At 41.5% G+C, this 19,118-nt stretch overlaps 1 protein-coding gene across 2 annotated transcripts in view; it reads right to left on the reverse strand.

Moving 5' to 3' along the window:
• CLGN (calmegin) overlaps positions 1–19,118 on the reverse strand; it is a 165,673-nt gene that overhangs the window by 66,413 nt on the left and 80,142 nt on the right. For both annotated transcript variants that reach the window (XM_077279222.1, XM_077279216.1), the window contains exons 3-6: positions 16,520–16,593; positions 12,864–12,922; positions 11,131–11,272; positions 7,885–7,966 (exon numbers count right to left, since the gene is read on the reverse strand). In XM_077279222.1, the coding sequence (XP_077135337.1) occupies positions 7,885–7,966; positions 11,131–11,272; positions 12,864–12,922; positions 16,520–16,593 (357 nt within the window). The remainder of the gene's footprint in view (positions 1–7,884; positions 7,967–11,130; positions 11,273–12,863; positions 12,923–16,519; positions 16,594–19,118) is intronic.

The raw sequence follows: 19,118 nt of genomic DNA on the forward strand, positions 1-19,118 counted from the left end.
ATGATCATAGCACAATCAAGAAGTATGTAGCTGATTCCCAGCACACACGTGTGCATGCTGATAAGGAAAAATTGAGGACTGTTTCCAACAGGCAATTGCGTAAGGTTAAAAGAGCAGCTGCAAAAATGCCTTGTCATAGCAGCAGACAAGTTTTTGAAGCTGCTGGTGCCTCCAACGTCCCCAGAACAACAAGATGCAGGGTCCTTCAGAGGTTTGCAGCTGTGCGTAAGCCATCCTGTTGACCACCTCTATCCACTGCACACAAGCAGAAACGGCTCCAGTGGGCCAAACGATACATGAAGACTGACTTCCAAACTGTTTTGTTCACCGATGAGTGCCGTGCAACGCTCTATGGTCCAGATGGATGGAGTGGAGGATGGACACCCCATGAAAACACGGCTAAGGCGCCAACAAGAAGGAGGTGGAGTAATGTTTTGGGCTGGAATCATGGGGAGAGAGATTGTCGGCTCCTTTATGATCCCTGAAGGGGTAAATCTGAACTCCATAATCTATGTGGAGTTTCTAAAACATCACTTCCTGCCATGGTTCAAGAGGAAGAACCGTGCTTTCCGCAGCAAGATCATTTTCATGCATGATAATGCACCGTCTCATGCTGCAAAAAACACATCTGCATCTCTGGCTGCTATGGGCATAAAAGAAGACAAACTTATGGTGTGGCCACCATCTTCCCCTGACCTCAACCCCATTGAGAACCTCTGGAGCATCATCAAAAGTAGTGTCTATGATGGCGGGAGGCAGTTCACATCTAAGCAACAGCTCTGGGAGGGTATTCTGTCCACATGCAAAACAATTGAAGCAGAAACCATCCAAAAACTGACAAATTCAATGGACGAGAGAGTTCAGAAGCTTCTTTCGAACAAGGGGTCCTATGTGCAAATGTAACATCACCTAGAATAAAGTTTTCACTTGAAAACTGTTTGATTTCATTTTGTAATAAGCTGATAAAGCTTATAACTTCACAATTGACCATTTTTTTGTTCAAAATAAAAAAAAAAAAAGGTTGAAAACTCTGCTATGCATAATAATATGGAACATGCATTTTGGGTGTTTATTTTTTTTTTTAAATATACTGTTTTCGTAGGCAGTTTGTTCCAAAACTTTGCAAATATACTAGAATAGTAGATGACTGGAAAATAACAATGACTGCAATTCAGATAGGTAATTTAGAGAAAATATAAGGAAATATTACTTGCATAATAATTTGGAACACAGTGTAGTTTTGGAATTATTGGAATTTACTTTAACCCATAACTTTTATTTTTAAGGGGTCCTTCTTCCTGCTGCTCCAGGAGACAGCTATGGGGGCCACCTTCGCGCCAGCTTACGCTAACCTGCTCCTGGGGCTGTGGTAGAGGGACCTCTTCCTGTCGGATCAGGCTTTGTCGATGGACCGTGCACCTCTTTGGACAGGAAATGGACAGCATATTACTTAAATATGAATGTCTGAGCAAAGGGTCTGAATACTTATGACCATGCGATATTTCAGTTTTTCTTTTTTAATAAATTTTCAAAAATTACTACATTTCTATTTTTTTTTCAAACAAGATGGGGTGCAGAGTGTACATTGAGAAAAAAAATGAACTTATTTGAATTTACCAAATGGCTGCAAGGAGACAAAGAGTGAAAGATTTTATATATACAGTGGGGTAAAAAAGTATTTAGTCATTCAGCAATAGTGCAAGTTCCACCACTTAAAAAGATGAGAGGCGTCTGTAATTTACATCATAGGTAGACCTCAACTATGGGAGACAAACTGAGACAAAAAAATCCAGAAAATCACATTGTCTGTTTTTTTATCATTTTATTTGCATATTATGGTGGAAAATAAGTATTTGGTCAGAAACAAAATTTCATCTCAATACTTTGTAATATATCCTTTGTTGGCAATGACAGAGGTCAAACGTTTTCTGTAAGTCTTCACAAGGTTGCCACACACTGTTGTTGGTATGTTGGCCCATTCCTCCATGCAGATCTCCTCTAGAGCAGTGATGTTTTTGGCTTTTCGCTTGGCAACACGGACTTTCAACTCCCTCCAAAGGTTTTCTATAGGGTTGAGATCTGGAGACTGGCTAGGCCACTCCAGGACCTTGAAATGCTTCTTACGAAGCCACTCCTTCGTTGCCCTGGCGGTGTGCTTTTGATCATTGTCATGTTGAAAGACCCAGCCACGTTTCATCTTCAATGCCCTTGCTGATGGAAGGAGGTTTGCACTCAAAATCTCACGATACATGGCCCCATTCATTCTTTCATGTACCCGGATCAGTCGTCCTGGCCCCTTTGCAGAGAAACAGCCCCAAAGCATGATGTTTCCACTACCATGCTTTACAGTAGGTATGGTGTTTGATGGATGCAACTCAGTATTCTTTTTCCTCCAAACATGACAAGTTGTGTTTCTACCAAACAGTTCCAGTTTGGATTCATCAGACCATAGGACATTCTCCCAAAACTCCTCTGGATCATCCAAATGCTCTCTAGCAAACTTCAGACGGGCCCGGACATGTACTGGCTTAAGCAGTGGGACACGTCTGGCACTGCAGGATCTGAGTCCATGGTGGCGTAGTGTGTTACTTATGGTAGGCCTTGTTACATTGGTCCCAGCTCTCTGCAGTTCATTCACTAGGTCCCCCCGCGTGGTTCTGGGATTTTTGCTCACCGTTCTTGTGATCATTCTGACCCCACGGGGTGGGATTTTGCGTGGAGCCCCAGATCGAGGGAGATTATCAGTGGTCTTGAATGTCTTCCATTTTCTAATTATTGCTCCCACTGTTGATTTCTTCACTCCAAGCTGGTTGGCTATTGCAGATTCAGTCTTCCCAGCCTGGTGCAGGGCTACAATTTTGTTTCTGGTGTCCTTTGACAGCTCTTTGGTCTTCACCATAGTGGAGTTTGGAGTCAGACTGTTTGAGGGTGTGCACAGGTGTCTTTTTATACTGATAACAAGTTTAAACAGGTGCCATTACTACAGGTAATGAGTGGCGGAAAGAGGAGACTCTTAAAGAAGGTTACAGGTCTGTGAGAGCCAGAAATCTTGATTGTTTGTTTCTGACCAAATACTTATTTTCCACCATAATATGCAAATAAAATGATAAAAAAACAGACAATGTGATTTTCTGGATTTTGTTTTCTCAGTTTGTCTCCCATAGTTGAGGTCTAACTATGATGTAAATTACAGACGCCTCTCATCTTTTTAAGTGGTGGAACGTGCACTATTGCTGAATGACTAAATACTTTTTTGCCCCACTGTATATATATATATATATATATATATATATATATATATATATATATATATATATACACACATACATACATACATACATACATACATACATACATACATACATACACGCACGCACACACACACACACTGCCCCGCTGCAAAATATATATACATGCACTGTCCCACTGCACAATATATACACACCCTGTCCCCCTGCACAATATATACACGCATTGCCTCTCTGCCAAATATGTATACACACACTGCCCCCTTTGCAAAATATGTATACATATACACACACACGCACACACTACTGCCCCTCTGCAAATTATATACAAACATACACACAGATATACACACACACTTCCCTCTGAATAAAGCAGCCCCCATCCCCACCCATTGCCTCTCTCAAAACCGTGTCCTCTTACATAATTAATACAATTAATGTCCAACTCTTGCTGGAGCGCATACTAGTGCCCGCCCACACTGTCTTTGCTCCTCTTCGGCCCCGGCAGCAATGTAACGAGACCAGTAACGTGATAACGTCACCACACTGCTGCACGTTGGACCTGGGAGTGACAGCAGCTCCTCTGCCTCAGTCCCGGCACAGCACTGTTTAAATGTATTAGCGTCTAAAACACAAAAATACATTTAAACACCGGAAGGGACTGGAGGGTGTGCGGCGGCAGCCCTGGCGTGCATGCCCACAGAAGGGGCTCTGCGTGCCCCCTGCGGCACGCGCGCCATAGGTTCGCTATCAATGCTATAGATGATGAGATTTGTGGGGGCATTCTAAAATCTCACCTGCTATTCACAAGAAATTAACTCATCTACATATTATCCATGAGAATTACATCACTCCAATAAGGTTGAAGAAAATAGGTAGAATACACAATGCCAAATGTCCAAGATGTAGTTTCCAAGAAGTGGACTTCTGGCATATTATTTAGAATTGTCTAATTATAAGGATTTTGGGGAGAGATAATTACCTTCCTAACAACAATATTAAATATCGATATAGAATTGGACCCCTTAATGTGTTTGCTTGGTATATTAAATGAAGAAGTGTGGCCACATTATTCACGCCTATTTTTTAGAGAATCTCTATTTATTGCTAGAAAAGTGATTGCCACTCGATAGATGGACAGGCGTCAATCAAAAAGTTCCATGTGGATTAAAATGATAAAGTATTCAAAAGACAATATTGAGTTTATTTTCAAAAATAGAAAATGCCCAGATAAATTTGACAAAGTATTGGGTCCATGGATGAGGTCACCCCAGACAGGAAGTCCTTCTTAGAGCCTCCTTAAGAGATCATATATAGATATATATATATTAATCATATATAGATAGGCTACATTCCTCTTTTGGATATGGCTGATGAGTCAAGACAAGAATTACAACATGATGTTGCTGAATGTTATTTATTATATTTGTTTTGAGACAATACCATTATGTACATTGTAATCTTGGTTTCATTTATGTAATGGTCATAATGTAAATCCTATGGGAATTGATGTTACTCCTATGTTGGTTATGATTTCACTGTAATATTGTTTTTATGTTTCAATAAAACGAGTTTAAAAAAAAATTCCATTGACTCAGCCCAATGTTATACAATTCTGTGAATCGCCTGAGGGCTGACAATGCTCACTACTCCCCTAGATGAATTGCTCAAGAAGTGTAGTTTCTAAAATGGGGTAAATTGTGGGGGTTTCTTCCCTTCTGGCATGTCAGGAATTCTTCAAATGTGACATGGCGTCTGCAATCTATTACAGCCAAAATGACTTCCCGTCCCGTCTGAGTCATGTGACCAAACAGTTCACCACATTAGGGGTATCGCCACTCTCAGGACAAATTGCACAACAAATTTTGGAGTTCATTTTCTCCTGTTACCCTTGTGAAAATAAATAATGTGTAGCTAAAGAAACATATTTGTGGGAAAAATATGTTGTTGTCTTATTTTCACAGCTCTACGTTATAAAATTCTGGGGGTTCAAGGTGCTTAACACACATCTAGATAAATTCCTTGAAGGGTATAGTTTCAAAATAGTGTCATTTGAGGGGAGTTTCCATTGTTTAGTAACATCAGGGGGCTCTGCAAACGCGACATGGAGTCTGCTATCGATTTCAGCCAATTTTGCATTCCAAAAGTCAAATGGCGCTCCTTCCCTTCAGAGCCCTGCCATGGGCCCAAACAGTAGTTTTCCACCACAAATAGGGTACTCATTTCAGGAGAGATTGCACAAAGAACTGTATGGTCCATTTTTTCATGTTACTCTTGTGAAAATGCAAAATTTGGGGCTAAAGCAACATTGTTGTGAGAAAAAGTAAAATTTCCATTTTTTCCTTTCACACGGCTTTAATTCCTGAAGGGTTAATAAATTTATTGAATGTGGTTTTGAGCACTTTGAGGTGTTCAGCTTTTAAAATGTTGTCACTTTGGGGAATTTTCTGTCATATAGGCCCCTCAAAGTCACTTCAAACGTGATGTGGTCCCTAGAAAAATGGTTTTGTAAATTCCATTGGAAAAATGAGAAATTGCTGAAAAGAAGTTAAAGAGTTCAAAGTTTAACAAAAACATGGTGATTTAAAAATGATGTTGATGTAAAGTAGACATGTGGTAAATTTTACTTATTAACTATTTTGTGTGAAATTAAGGGCATAAAAATTTAAAATTGTAAAATCTTACAAACTTGAACTAAAATTCCGATACTTTCACAAATAAAAACACAAAATATCGACCTAAATTTACCACTAATATAAAGTACAATGTCTCACAAAAAAACAATCTCAGAATCAACCACTTCTCACATCCAAGTATGCCTGCATGCACTGTTCCATACTGTTGAATGTATTCTACAGGACTTTTGGGGTTATAGCCTGAGTCTGCGCTGTAGGCTCTCTTGGAGTGCCTGTAAGGCTTGTTACTGTACTGAAAACAGGCTCCTCAGACTATATCTGTACATTGTTTACAAATAAAGAAGAAATTTGGCAGGAGTGAAATGCAAGCACTATACAAACTACCGACGTGCAGAAAGTCTATGTAGTAGTGGAGAAGATCAGCGGGGTGACAAGTCGGCAAGACCACTTGGAGCGAGTATTTTTCTCGTCGCTGTGGTTCATTGCACTCTCATTTCTCATGAACCAAAGTATGTACATTCCAAATTTAGATTTTATCTTTTAGAAGTTCCAGCAATTTTAAAGGATAATGTAGCGAGTGAATCACCCTGTATAAAAAATAGCACCACTCCTGTCCAAGGGCTGTGTCTGGTATTGCAGTTAATCTCCATGTGGTACTGAGCTGCAGAGCATTTTTCTAATCCCTACAATCCCTCGAGTTGAACTGATTGAAGGAAGCATTAGTTGTTATGCACAGGAGTGGGAAGTTCTCACTGGCAGACATATCTAGATGCAGATTCAGGGCTCTTTCGGAGGTCAGTGTGTCGGTACGTGTGGTGACAGTTTTCACATGTACCGGAGACACTTACACATGTAGACCCATTCAAGTTAATGGGTCTGTGCACATGTCAGTGTGGCCAAAACACACTGACATGTACGTTTTTTAACAGCAGCACAGGCCGCAAAACATCCTGCACACGTGCACACTGATGACACACAGATGACATCCGTGTGTCATCAGTGTGACACTTACCGTCGCCTTGGAATCAGCAATACAGTTCCCGCTGTTCCCTGGTGCTGGGTGTTGAAGACATCACTGTCCCCTGCTTGTGCTTCAATCAGTGCTAGCAGGGGGCAATGTTGAGAGTTGCATTCAACCGTTAACAGAGAGAGTAGGCGGCTGATGATGGGAGCATTCATCAGCTGCCACCTGCGCTATAAATAAATAAAAAACTATTTTAAATGACGTGGGATTCCCCTGTATTCCTGATAACTAGCTAGGCAAAACTGACAGCTAGGCAACCCTCAGCGGTCAGCTTTAGCAAGGTTGGTTATCAAGTACAGAGGGGTCACCACAGAGTATTTTTTCATTATTTAAATAAATAATTTAAAGAAATGCCGTGGGGTCCTCCACATTTTTGACAACCAGCCAAGCTAAAGCAGACATTCTAGGAGCTGGTATTCTGAAGCTGGTAAGGGGCCTGAAAAGGCGCACCTACTAGATGCGCCAATTCATGCTGCAGAGCGAGCAGAGGACAATAATGTGAGTTTTCTTCAGCAGCCAGCGCAGAGGAACATCGCTAACATTACCACTGATTCACAGGCGCCGGTACATGTGATACTGATGCAGCACATGGTTGCCACGCGTATTAAACACACATACAAGGATATCTCCGTTATTGGTTTTTCCAGTACTGGAAATATCAGGACATGTGAAAGAGTTCTTATTAGGCAGAAATTCTACATATCCAACCCTCGCTTATTCCCAGTGCCGGCTATTTTAGGGCGGGCAAGCTATCCCTATAAACATTCAATAATCATTCAATCACACCAAATAGGAGGGAAAAACTTGAGGTATTTTTAATTTTCAGCAAATCACGACATAATACAATAGTCATCCACTAGTAACTCTGGAAACATGTCCTGGAAGAATGGAAAATATCATATTGATTTTCTGAATGCTCTTTCTTATAACTTGGATAATTCGATAATAACGGATTTAAGAAATACAACTCACACACCAGATTCAGATCACTGGAATGAGACAGAAGTTTGATGTATGCGCCCCCACAATCAATGCCATCCTGAAAATTCACCTCATACCTGAAGGAAAATATAAAGAAATAGGCAGGTGAGAAGCAGGAAAAAATACTATACAGCAGTGATCCCTGTCCAGCGGCTCAGGTAAAAGGGCAGCTAATGGTCAAACCCGTCACATAGGAATGTTATGGGCCCATGCAAAAAATGAATTTATAGGAAGGCTCAATAATTAAAATGATCTGTAAAATAAGACCCCAACTGGCGGCTTTCCAGTCGTAGCTACCAGGTTATTTTGAGAGTTGTGGTACTATAGAAGCATTAGAGTCACAGGTTGGAGATTTCTGTTGTACATGTCACATGGCCATCTTGTTTCAGTTTGGATCATAGGGAGTCTGTCAGCACAAAAGAACTGTCCTAGCCTGGCACAGTCACTTAGTGTACCCTTGGTGTGGCAACATAGTTCAGCGCACCTTCACATCTACTTGTTTTCCAACTATCTCTGCCCTTTTCTGCCTCCTGTAAAAGGCAGAACTGTCAATCACAGAAAAGGGGTGGGGATAACTGGAAAACAAATGATGGGAAGATGCAATGAATTGTTTGTTTACTGCAAGGGCAGGGGCGTAACAGCTGCACTCATGAACGGGCCTGTGCAGGTGGGGGCCCGCCGACGCCAGCACATACTTCAACTGGATGTGCGTCCTCCTGCTGAAGTCAGATGCTGGCTGCAGAAGATGATGCCAGGCTCTGAGCGAACATCCTTTCCGGTTTTGAACAGCTGACATGTGCCTCTAACAGCCACGGGTGGAATCATGATACGGCTGTTAACCCGTTAAGTGCTGCTGTCAATCTCTGACAGTGGTATTTAACATGCGCTTCCGGCAAGTGCGCTGGAAATCCCACCCATCGGTGACCCCGTCACGTGATCGCGGGTCACCAATGGGTTGGCATGAGAACCAGAGCTCTCCAGCAGACCTCTAGGGTTGTCACTGCCGGATTGCTATGAGCACCGACTACCAGTGAGCAATTCTGCTACATATAGGCGATCTGATCATCGCCTGTATGCAGCAGAGCTGATCGGATTATTGCAGCTTCTAGTCTTCCATGGAGACGATTGAAGCATGCCAAAAGTTTAAAAAAAAGTTTTAAAAAATATAAAAAAATATAAAAGTTCAAATCACCCCCCCCCCCTTTATCCCATTCAAAATAAAACAATTAAAAAAAAAATCAAACATAGACATATTTGGTATCGCCACATTCAGAGTCGCCTGATCTATCAATATAAAAAAAAAAGAATTAACCTGATCGCTAAACGGCATAACGATAAAAAAAAGTAAAAACGTCAGAATTACGTTTTTCTCACCACAACATTACATTAAAATGCAATTATGGGAAATGTAAAGATCATATCTGCACCAAAATAGTATAATTAAAAACCTCAGCTTGGCACGCAAAAAAATAAGCCCTCATCCAACCTGAGATCATGAAAAGTGGAGAAGGTATTGGTATCGGAAAATCCCGCAATTTTTTTTTTTTACAAATTTTGGATTTTTTTTTTCACCACTTAGATAAAAAAGAACCAAGACATGTTTAAATAAATAACTGTGGGATTGCACTTTTTTTGCAATTTCACCGCACTTGGAATTTTTTTCAAATTTTCCAGTACACTATATGTTAAAACCGATGGTGTTGTTCAAAGTACAACTCGTTCTGCAAAAAACAAGCTCTCACATGGCCATATTGACAGAAAAATAAAAAACGTATAGCTCTGGGAAGAAGGGGAGCAAAAAACGAAAACGCAAAAACTAAAAACCTCTGGGGGTTAAGAGGTTAATGCGCTGTCGCCACGCATCAAACACATGGGGTGATGAGTCCCCAAAATATGTCACTGTCAGACAATCAAAAGGTCACACACTCTCTGAAAGGCTATGTATTCTTTAGCGCATACAAGGATCAAACTTATTAAAGATTTTATGCTTTAACATTAAAATATACAGTGCTTACAATAAAAGATATAAAAAGGTAAAAATTACACGACACACAAATATGCAAAACAGTTATAAAATAAAGAGGGAGAAATAACAGAAATACCAATTGTTCTTCTGTTTCCTTGCGGGAAGGAGAAAATTAATTATGGGTCACAAGCAGAATCTGCAGCTTCCACATGTGAAAAACTTCTTTTGTGTGCCACCCAGCTTTTTATAGTCCTGACCATAGGCTCATATTTCCAGGATCACCTGGATTAGACTATTTAAAAATTGCTGGTCTGTGAGTGGGCGATGGGCTAATTTAGGGCCTTTCATTTTAACTATACTGTGTCTCTCCCCACTCCTCTCTATACCGTAAATAGAAAATATCCTGCCCAGTTACAGATTATTTGGTAGCTCCTTTTGAAGCTCCACGTCCCGGAGCCCAGGTGCCATGTTTCACAATTCTCAGTATTCTTACAGGAGACACCCCCTGTAGTTCTGAGTTCTTGCAATAAAAGTAGGCAGATGTGATCTCCTTTGCGTAGAGAAACGTGGATGCAGCCTTAACTAGCTATTTTACTGATATTATAATTTCCCTAACAATTATGTTTCCTTCACATGTATATACCAGGATGGGAGACATTTACCAGGATGGAGGACATACTGTATATATATATACCAGGATGGGGGGGGCCTGTTCCAAATCTTACAAAGAGACCCATTGGATTCTAATTATGCCACTGTCCAACGGTGCATCAAGCACGTGCGCTTGATTTGAACAGTCATTTTGCACTGACAGATGCTATTTACAGAGGTTCTGCACTTATAAACACGTGAAAGATGGAGAACATTTACTGCCCATTTTATCTCCATCTGAAGACCAAACAAGCCTGAGCATGGCTGGCTGCTAAGGACATGCTACCAACAATCCCATTAAAAGGCTGTAGTTAACTGACATATTCCTGGTAGCCAATGTGTCTGAAAAGACAAAACTGGATAGCAGTGCCCTCACAGGTGAGAACAAAAAAAGCAGCGGTGGAGCCATGCTGTTCCCATCTTCGTCAGTATTATTAATTGCTGATTGTGAACAACAAAATCATAAACGATTTTGAAACCATTCAAAAAACAAAACCATTTCTTCTGGATCTTCAGACAGAAATCCACAGGACATGCTTAACATATGACGACCAGCTTCACGTGTTATCCTATTGATAGCCGCAGAACTTATTTCTATCTACAAGATGATAAAATGACACTCACTGGACAATTAGAGGTTTGCTTTCAAACACAAAAGGCTTCTGAAGCTTTGCTGAGATGGCATGGTGACGTGCTCTGGACTTCAGGACAAGCCCCAGGTCTCCAGACAACTTGTTTTCCTTCAGTTCTTCTACTTTCCATTCACCTTAAACATAAATAGGTTAGATGCAAAGTAACGTTTCGTAGTGTATTTGACTACGGCATGTATTCATCACAGTAAAAATAATAATAACCAATCATCCAACAACTCCTATGGTGCCAGAGCTATTAGTAAATGTGTCACATGCACACTGAGTACAAAGAGATATGTATACACTGTACATCAGCAAGGTCTGTAAAGATTGTAAAAGTTGTTAAAAGGGTCTGCAGAGACTCTATGTGACCTCAGACTAATGAATCCTCACAGCTCGCACACTTCATCCTATCCTATCAGGATTATCTGCTGCTGTCATATGAGCACAAGTCACAATTTGTATACATGTGGTCATGTGACTGGACACGTTTAGTGGGAATGTGGCCGAAGTATGCAAATCGAATACTTGCGGTCATGTACCCGCCACTCCCAGCGCTGGCCCTGGAGAATCCGGAAAACGCACTGTGAGGATGCACAAGCCTGCAGTCACATAGATTGACTACAGATTTGAACCCCAAACTGGGCAACCCCTTTAAGGGCACAACTGGGTTAGCAATGAATTTTACCTAAAGTCCTGATACTAACCCAGTCTATACTGGTATTATCTTAGGCCTCATTCAAACATCCTGATATTTCCGGTATTGGAAAAACAGTAACTGTGTTATCTGTGTCCGTGTGTAAATGTGCGTCAGTTATGTGACATCCGTGTGCCTTCTGTGTGTACGTGTGTGTCGTACGTGTGCACCGTCAGTGTGACATGTACCAGAATAAAATGCAGAAGAGAAATGACAGATGTTTAGGTGTTAAAGATGTGCAAAGCTACAGATAGATATGGGGTAAATAGTCCAGCGTTCCCTGAATCCACCCTGGGTGACTATTATCGATGACGATCATCAGAGTTGCTGAGTCTCACAGAGGGACGCGTGTCTCGGCGGCTCTGATGAGCGATATCACTACTGATGTCACTGCTGGTTCAGAGCCGTGAAGTCAGCACCCAGCGACTGTGAACAGATATGTGGGGATGTGCACACCACTTTTTCAGATATGATGGATTCATTAAAAGGTGTGTTCATGACTAGGGGCCATCGACTGCAAAACAAAATATTATATATTGTTCTACTGCAATTAAGCAAAATTTTCAAAACTGGACATGAGGTGCACTGGGAGGCATCTTGGTCGCTGTGGGATCCCCTTACTAGTGCATTGTTGCATTAGGTACCTATTAAGAAGTTTGTTGTGACATGACAGTAAGCTTATTAATTCTGATCAAAATGTTAACTAAAGAACCTTGTGTTCAATTATGAAGTTTTTGCTTAGCAGATCACTGCATAATATTTGGACTTGTGACCCAAGTGTTTTCCTACAATTATGAAATATTGCCACAGTCAATAGTGCACACACACATGTACGATCAGTAACACAAAGGAACCAAATTGTTAAATTAGCATTTGAAGCCATTGAAGCTAAAGAGTGACCCCCAGATGATCATACCCAGTGTTATGAATGAACACATATGAGAAGCCTAAATGTCATATCTTAGCTGCAACATTGGGGCTCACACCACTCCATACATAAGGAATAACGCCACCTGGATATTTCTTACCATCATATTTAGCAATGTCTTCATCAGCATCTTCTTTCATGGTTTTGGAGAGGACCCACCTGAATTTAAAGACAGTTCAAATTAAGATTTGTATATACTGTTTATTAAAAGGAACCTACCATTTTCTATTTTTGCAATTAAGGCAAGTTCAGCTTTATCAATAAAGTGATTTACAATCTGCTGATCCTGTTGGAAAATATTTGAGAATAAGAAAAGGCTAATCCAAAGACCAATGGAAAGTTTGGCTACACCAACCAGGATTGGTGATCAATTAACTAGCCAGAATAGTGAGAAATGAGCTAGACTTCTACATGGACTCTAGGGTCTTGTTTGCGAGCGTAATATGTTTAAGATGCATATGTATCCTATATCACGTCTGCTGATTCTGTCAAATCTCTAGAAGGGTTCCCTATAAGATTCGAGCAATAAGAACATATCCCCTTAAAAGGGTTTTCTGGTGAAAATAGTATGGGCGGACCAAACACTGGGACAGGAACTTTTTCCCCAGTTAGATTAGAGCAACACTCTATTCATTCTCTATAGAGCTTCTGAGCACTATCCCTGGCTTTTTCCAGCAGCCCCATAAAGAATGAATGGTTAGGCTGCTGAGCGTCCAACCCACTGCTCCATTTTTTAACAGGGATAAAAGTTTCCTGATGGGGATAAAAATTCCCCGTTCTGATGATTGGCACGGGTCCCAGCAGTGAGACATCCACTGATCAGCAAGTTGTCATCTATCCTGTGGACAGGTGATGACTAGGGTTGAGCGAAACAGATCGGCCAATTTCAAAAGTCGCCGACTTTTGGGAAAGTCGGGTTTCGTGAAACCCGACCCGATCTCACTGTGGGATCGGGTCGGCCGTCGGCGATCTTCGCTCCAAAGCCGGGTGTCGTTTTTATATATATATATATATATATATATATATATATATATATATATATATATATATATATATATATATATACACTCACCGGCCACTTTATTAGGTACACCATGCTAGTAACGGGTTGGACCCCCTTTTGCCTTCAGAACTGCCTCAATTCTTCGTGGCATAGATTCAACAAGGTGCTGGAAGCATTCCTCAGAGATTTTGGTCCATATTGACATGATGGCATCACACAGTTGCCGCAGATTTGTCGGCTGCACATCCCAAAGATGCTCCATACAAGGCAGGATGGATCCATGCTTTCATGTTGTTTACGCCAAATTCTGACCCTACCATCCGAATGTCGCAGCAGAAATCGAGACTCATCAGACCAAGCAACGTTTTTCCAATCTTCTACTGTCCAATTTCGATGAGCTTGTACAAATTGTAGCCTCAGTTTCCTGTTCTTAGCTGAAAGGAGTGGTACCCGGTGTGGTCTTCTGCTGCTGTAGCCCATCTGCCTCAAAGTTCGACGCACTGTGCGTTCAGAGATGCTCTTAGGCCTACCTTGGTTGTAACGGGTGGCGATTTGAGTCACTGTTGCCTTTCTATCAGCTCGAACCAGTCTGCCCATTCTCCTCTGACCTCTGGCATCAACAAGGCATTTCCGCCCACAGAACTGCCGCTCACTGGATTTTATTTCTTTTTCGGACCATTCTCTGTAAACCCTAGAGATGGTTGTGCGTGAAAATCCCAGTAGATCAGCAGTTTCTGAAATACTCAGACCAGCCCTTCTGGCACCAACAACCATGCCACGTTCAAAGGCACTCAAATCACCTTTCTTCCCCATACTGATGCTCGGTTTGAACTGCAGGAGATTGTCTTGACCATGTCTACATGCCTAAATGCACTGAGTTGCCGCCATGTGATTGGCTGATTAGAAATTAAGTGTTAACAAGAAGTTGGACAGGTGTACCTAATAAAGTGGCCGGTGAGTGTATATATATATATATCATTGAGACACATATATATATATATTTATATTTATATTTACTTCAGCGCGATATATTTGAAAAGCCGGTAATTCAATTGCCGGCTTTTAATTTCTCCTGCCTAAAACCGATATGATATGAGACATGGTTTACATACAGTAAACCATCTCATATCCCCCTTTTTTTTGCATATGACGTCGAGCGTGGGAAAACGTTCCCAGGCTGCAGTTCATGAGGACATCCAGCAGAGGGCGCATCACCGCTACTGAAGGTAACTATAGGTCATTGACCTACATTTCCTTCATTCCCCGGGGTTTACAGGCACGAGCACAGCTGCATTAGCAGAGCTCCTGCCTGTAAAATATTTTAACCCTTTCAGATGGATTTACATCGTGGGACGTTACAGATCTACGGATGGTATGTATATTGTTGGTTTATTATGTTTCCTTTGTTACAGAGCGAGGGTCTTCAGGTGGATTGAGAGAACAATAAAATATTACAACAACCTGTGTGTTTATTTCATTAAAATACTTTGCAATATTGTGTGTGTGTTTTTTTAACCATTTCATACAATTGGATTAATAATGGATAGGTGTCATAATTGACGCCTCTCCATTATTAACCTGGCTTAATGTCAACTTACAATAGCAAGGTGGCATTAACCCTTCATTACCCCATATCCCACCGCTACACGGGAGTGGGAAGAGAGTGGCCAAGTGCCAGAATAGGCGCATCTTCCAGATGTGCCTCTTCTGGGGTGGCTGGGGGCAGATGTTTGTAGCCAGGGGGGGCCAATAACCATGGACCCTCTCTAGGCTATTAATATCTGCCCTCAGTCACTGGCTTTACCACTCTGGCGGAGAAAATTGCGCGGGAGCCCACGCCAATGTTTTCCGCGATTTAACCCTTAAATTTAATAGCTACAGCGCCGAAATTTTGCACATACACACTACTAACATTAGTAGTGTGGAATATGCAAAAAAAAGGGGGATATGACATGGTTTACTGTATGTAAACCATGTCTCATATCATGTCGGGTTTAGGCAGGAGAAATTAAAAGCCGGCAATTGAATTACCGGCTTTTCACATATATCGCGCTGAAGTAAATATAAAAATATATAGATTTTCCATTACCTTGCATTGGGTTTCGTGTTTCGGCTGATCCCCGACCCCGACTTTTCAAGAAGATCGGCCGATTTCACTCGACTCGACTCTTGAGAAAGTCGGGTTTCGTGAAACCCGACTCGACCTCAAAAAAGGAAAAGTCGCTCAACCCTACTGATGACTTGTTTTCACTGGACAACCACTTTAATACTGTATGTAAAGAAATATGTCATGGCTTTGTTTTTGTAATTAGACTTTTTGGAAATGTGGGAAGTGACCAGTGGTTGGAATAAAGAGAAAAAAAGAAACTCCATACACATATTGCTCCAGGTATTTTTAAAACATTACTACAGCACTGAGGGCATACGTGCTATTTACTGAGCCACGGTGGCTTAGTGGTTAGCACTGCAGCCTTGCAGCGCTGGAGTTCTGGGTTCAAAATCCACCAAGGACAACATCTGCTAAGAGTTTGTATGTTCTCTCCATGTTTGCGTGGGTTTCCTCCAGGCGCTCCGGTTTCCTCCCACATTCCAAAGACATATTGATAGGGATTTAGATTGTGAGCCCCATTGGGGACAGCGATGATAACGTCTGTAAAGCGCTGCGGAATATGTTAGCGCTATATAACAATAAAGATTATTATTATATATACAATGATAGATACAGAAGTAATGATATATACTAAGTAACATACCTATCTAATAATCCATCATCAAACGTCTCAAAGAAGAACACATCACCAGTAGGAACAGGCGTCTGGTACATAACCTAGAATGAATAAAATATCTCTTTAGTACATATTAATATTAATGCAATTAAGTATTAATCTGTCACCAAGTTTCTGTTACCTACTCAGAGAGCAGCGAGATGTAGGGGAAGAGACTGATTCTAGCAATGTATCACTTACTGGGCTGCTTGCTGTCATTTTGATAAAATCACTGTTATATCTGCTGCAGATCAACTAGTTGTCTGAATGCTGAGCTCTGTGTAACCCCACCGACACCACTGATTGCCAGCTTTCTGCTAAAGTGTACATAGAAAGCTTCCAATTGGTGGTAGGAGCTGGGTTATACAGAGATCATGATATGCTTGACTACTTGGCAGCAGGTTTACTAGTCTTCTAGTCATAATCTCCTGCTGATAAAAAAGTGATTTTCTCAAAACTACAGTATGCAATCCAGTAAGTGACACATCACTGGAATTAGAGTCTCTGTCTCTACATTATGCTGCTCTCAGATTATCTGGTAAAAACCCGCTGATAGATTCCCTTTAATACAGTGTCAGAGTAGCTAATGGTCTACAGTAAATCACAATGAAAATGTGATAAATAAAATAAATAAAATATTAGACTCATAACCTAGTTGCCAGCAAGTACCCAGAATAGAGAATTGTCCGATCCAGCAGAAGGGCAGCGTACTATATGTATGGCTGGTGGTCGGATGAAACAATGTGTTCTCAGAAATAAATACATACTGTATACACTCCTCAACATTAAAATTGCAAAACTAAAAAGTACAAGCCATAAGATTATGCATATAGAGGAAGTACAGTCATTACCAAAAGTGTTGGCACCCTTGAAATTGTTCCAGAAAATGAAGTGTTTCATCCAGAAAATTATTGCAATTACACGTTTTGTTATACACAGTTTATTTCTTTTGTGTATATTGGAACACAAAAAAAAAACTGAAAAAAGGCAAAGTGGACATACTGTAATTTCATGCAAAACCCAAAATCGGCCGGACAAAATTGTTGGCACCCTCAACTTATTATTTGGTTGCACATTCTTTGGAATGAATAACTACAGAACTACAATCAATCACTTCCTATGCACTTCTCAACTGCAATTTTGGACCACTGTTCTTTTTTAAACTGCTCCAGGTCAATTTTAAAGGGAACCTGTCACCCCCAAAATCGCTGGTGAGGTACTGCAGTGCGCAGGCGCCGGGCCTCTCTGACCTTTCCGGCACCTGCACACTGCAGTACTTTGCTCTGCCCTCAACAGGGCAGACAAAGTACGCCTGCGCCGGAGCAGCGGCGTAAATACCCGAAGAGGACGTCATGGAACGAAGATGGGAGGCGCCGGAGCGGACCGGAGACACACATCCGACCGGACCGCAGCGGGACCGCCCCTGGGTGAGTATAATCTAACGTCTTTTTCTCCTCTTTCAGGTAACATCGGGGGCTTATCTACAGCATTACAGAATGCTGTAGATAAGCCCCTGATGCCGGTGAGCTTACCTCACCAGCGATTTTGGGGGTGACAGGTTCCCTTTAAGATTTCTCAGTAATTTTAAGATCTCTCTTCAGATGTTCAATGTAGATCTGGACTCATTGCTGATCACTTCAGAACTCTTCATCGCTTTGTTTCCATCCATTTCTGAGTGCTTCTTGAAATCTGTTTGGGTCTCCTCCCAGCAGGACAATGACGACATGACCTTGGACGCAAACCCAGCTTTTTGACACTGGGCACTACATTGCGACCTAAAATCCTTTGGTAATCTACAGATCTCCTGTTGTGAACTCCGTTTTCAGGCTCCCTCTTGTGGTCACAGATGGTATTGTGTGACTTTGTTTTTTTGGCTCCCCCTGGTGGTTTGGTTTATTATCCTGCGGGTCTGGCTGGATCAGCTGCCTTGTTATTCTCCAGGGAGGCTCCTATTTAGCTCTGCTTCACTTCCACTTGTTGCCGGCTGTCAATGTATTCAGTGCTATTCTGATTACTCCTGATTATCTCGTTTTCTGCCTCTTCAGGATAAGCTAAGTTCTGTTTGAATATTTTTTGCTCATCTGCCTGCAATATGATTTCTGTGTATGATGAGTCTAGTCCAGCTTGCTAATATGTGATTTCTTGTTGCTGGTAAGCTCTGGGGTCGGAGTTGCTTCCCCCGCACCGTTAGTTGGTGCGGGGGGGCTCGAGCAATCTCTGCGTGGATATTTTGAATAGGGTTTTTTTTATTGACCGCACAGTTCCCTTCCTATTTTCTGCTATCTAGTATTAGCGGGCTTCATTTGCTTAATCTAATTTCATCTCTGCGTTTGTGCTTTCCCCTTAACTCACCGTTAATATTTGTGGGGGGCTATTCTATATCTTTGGGGTCATTCCACTGAGGCAAGAGAGGACTTTCTTTCCCTCCAGGAATAGTCAGTTTCTCAGGCCGTGAAGAGACGTCTAGGATTTTCAGGTTACGTTCCACGGCTGCCTATAGTTGTGTGCGGATAGGATCAGGTTGCGGTCAATCTAAATACCACTTCCCCAGAGCTAGTCGTCTGTTCAGTTACTTAGCTAGTCCGAC

The sequence above is a fragment of the Ranitomeya variabilis genome, chromosome 1 (assembly GCF_051348905.1).
Source record: "Ranitomeya variabilis isolate aRanVar5 chromosome 1, aRanVar5.hap1, whole genome shotgun sequence".
Taxonomy (NCBI): Eukaryota; Metazoa; Chordata; class Amphibia; order Anura; family Dendrobatidae; genus Ranitomeya; species Ranitomeya variabilis.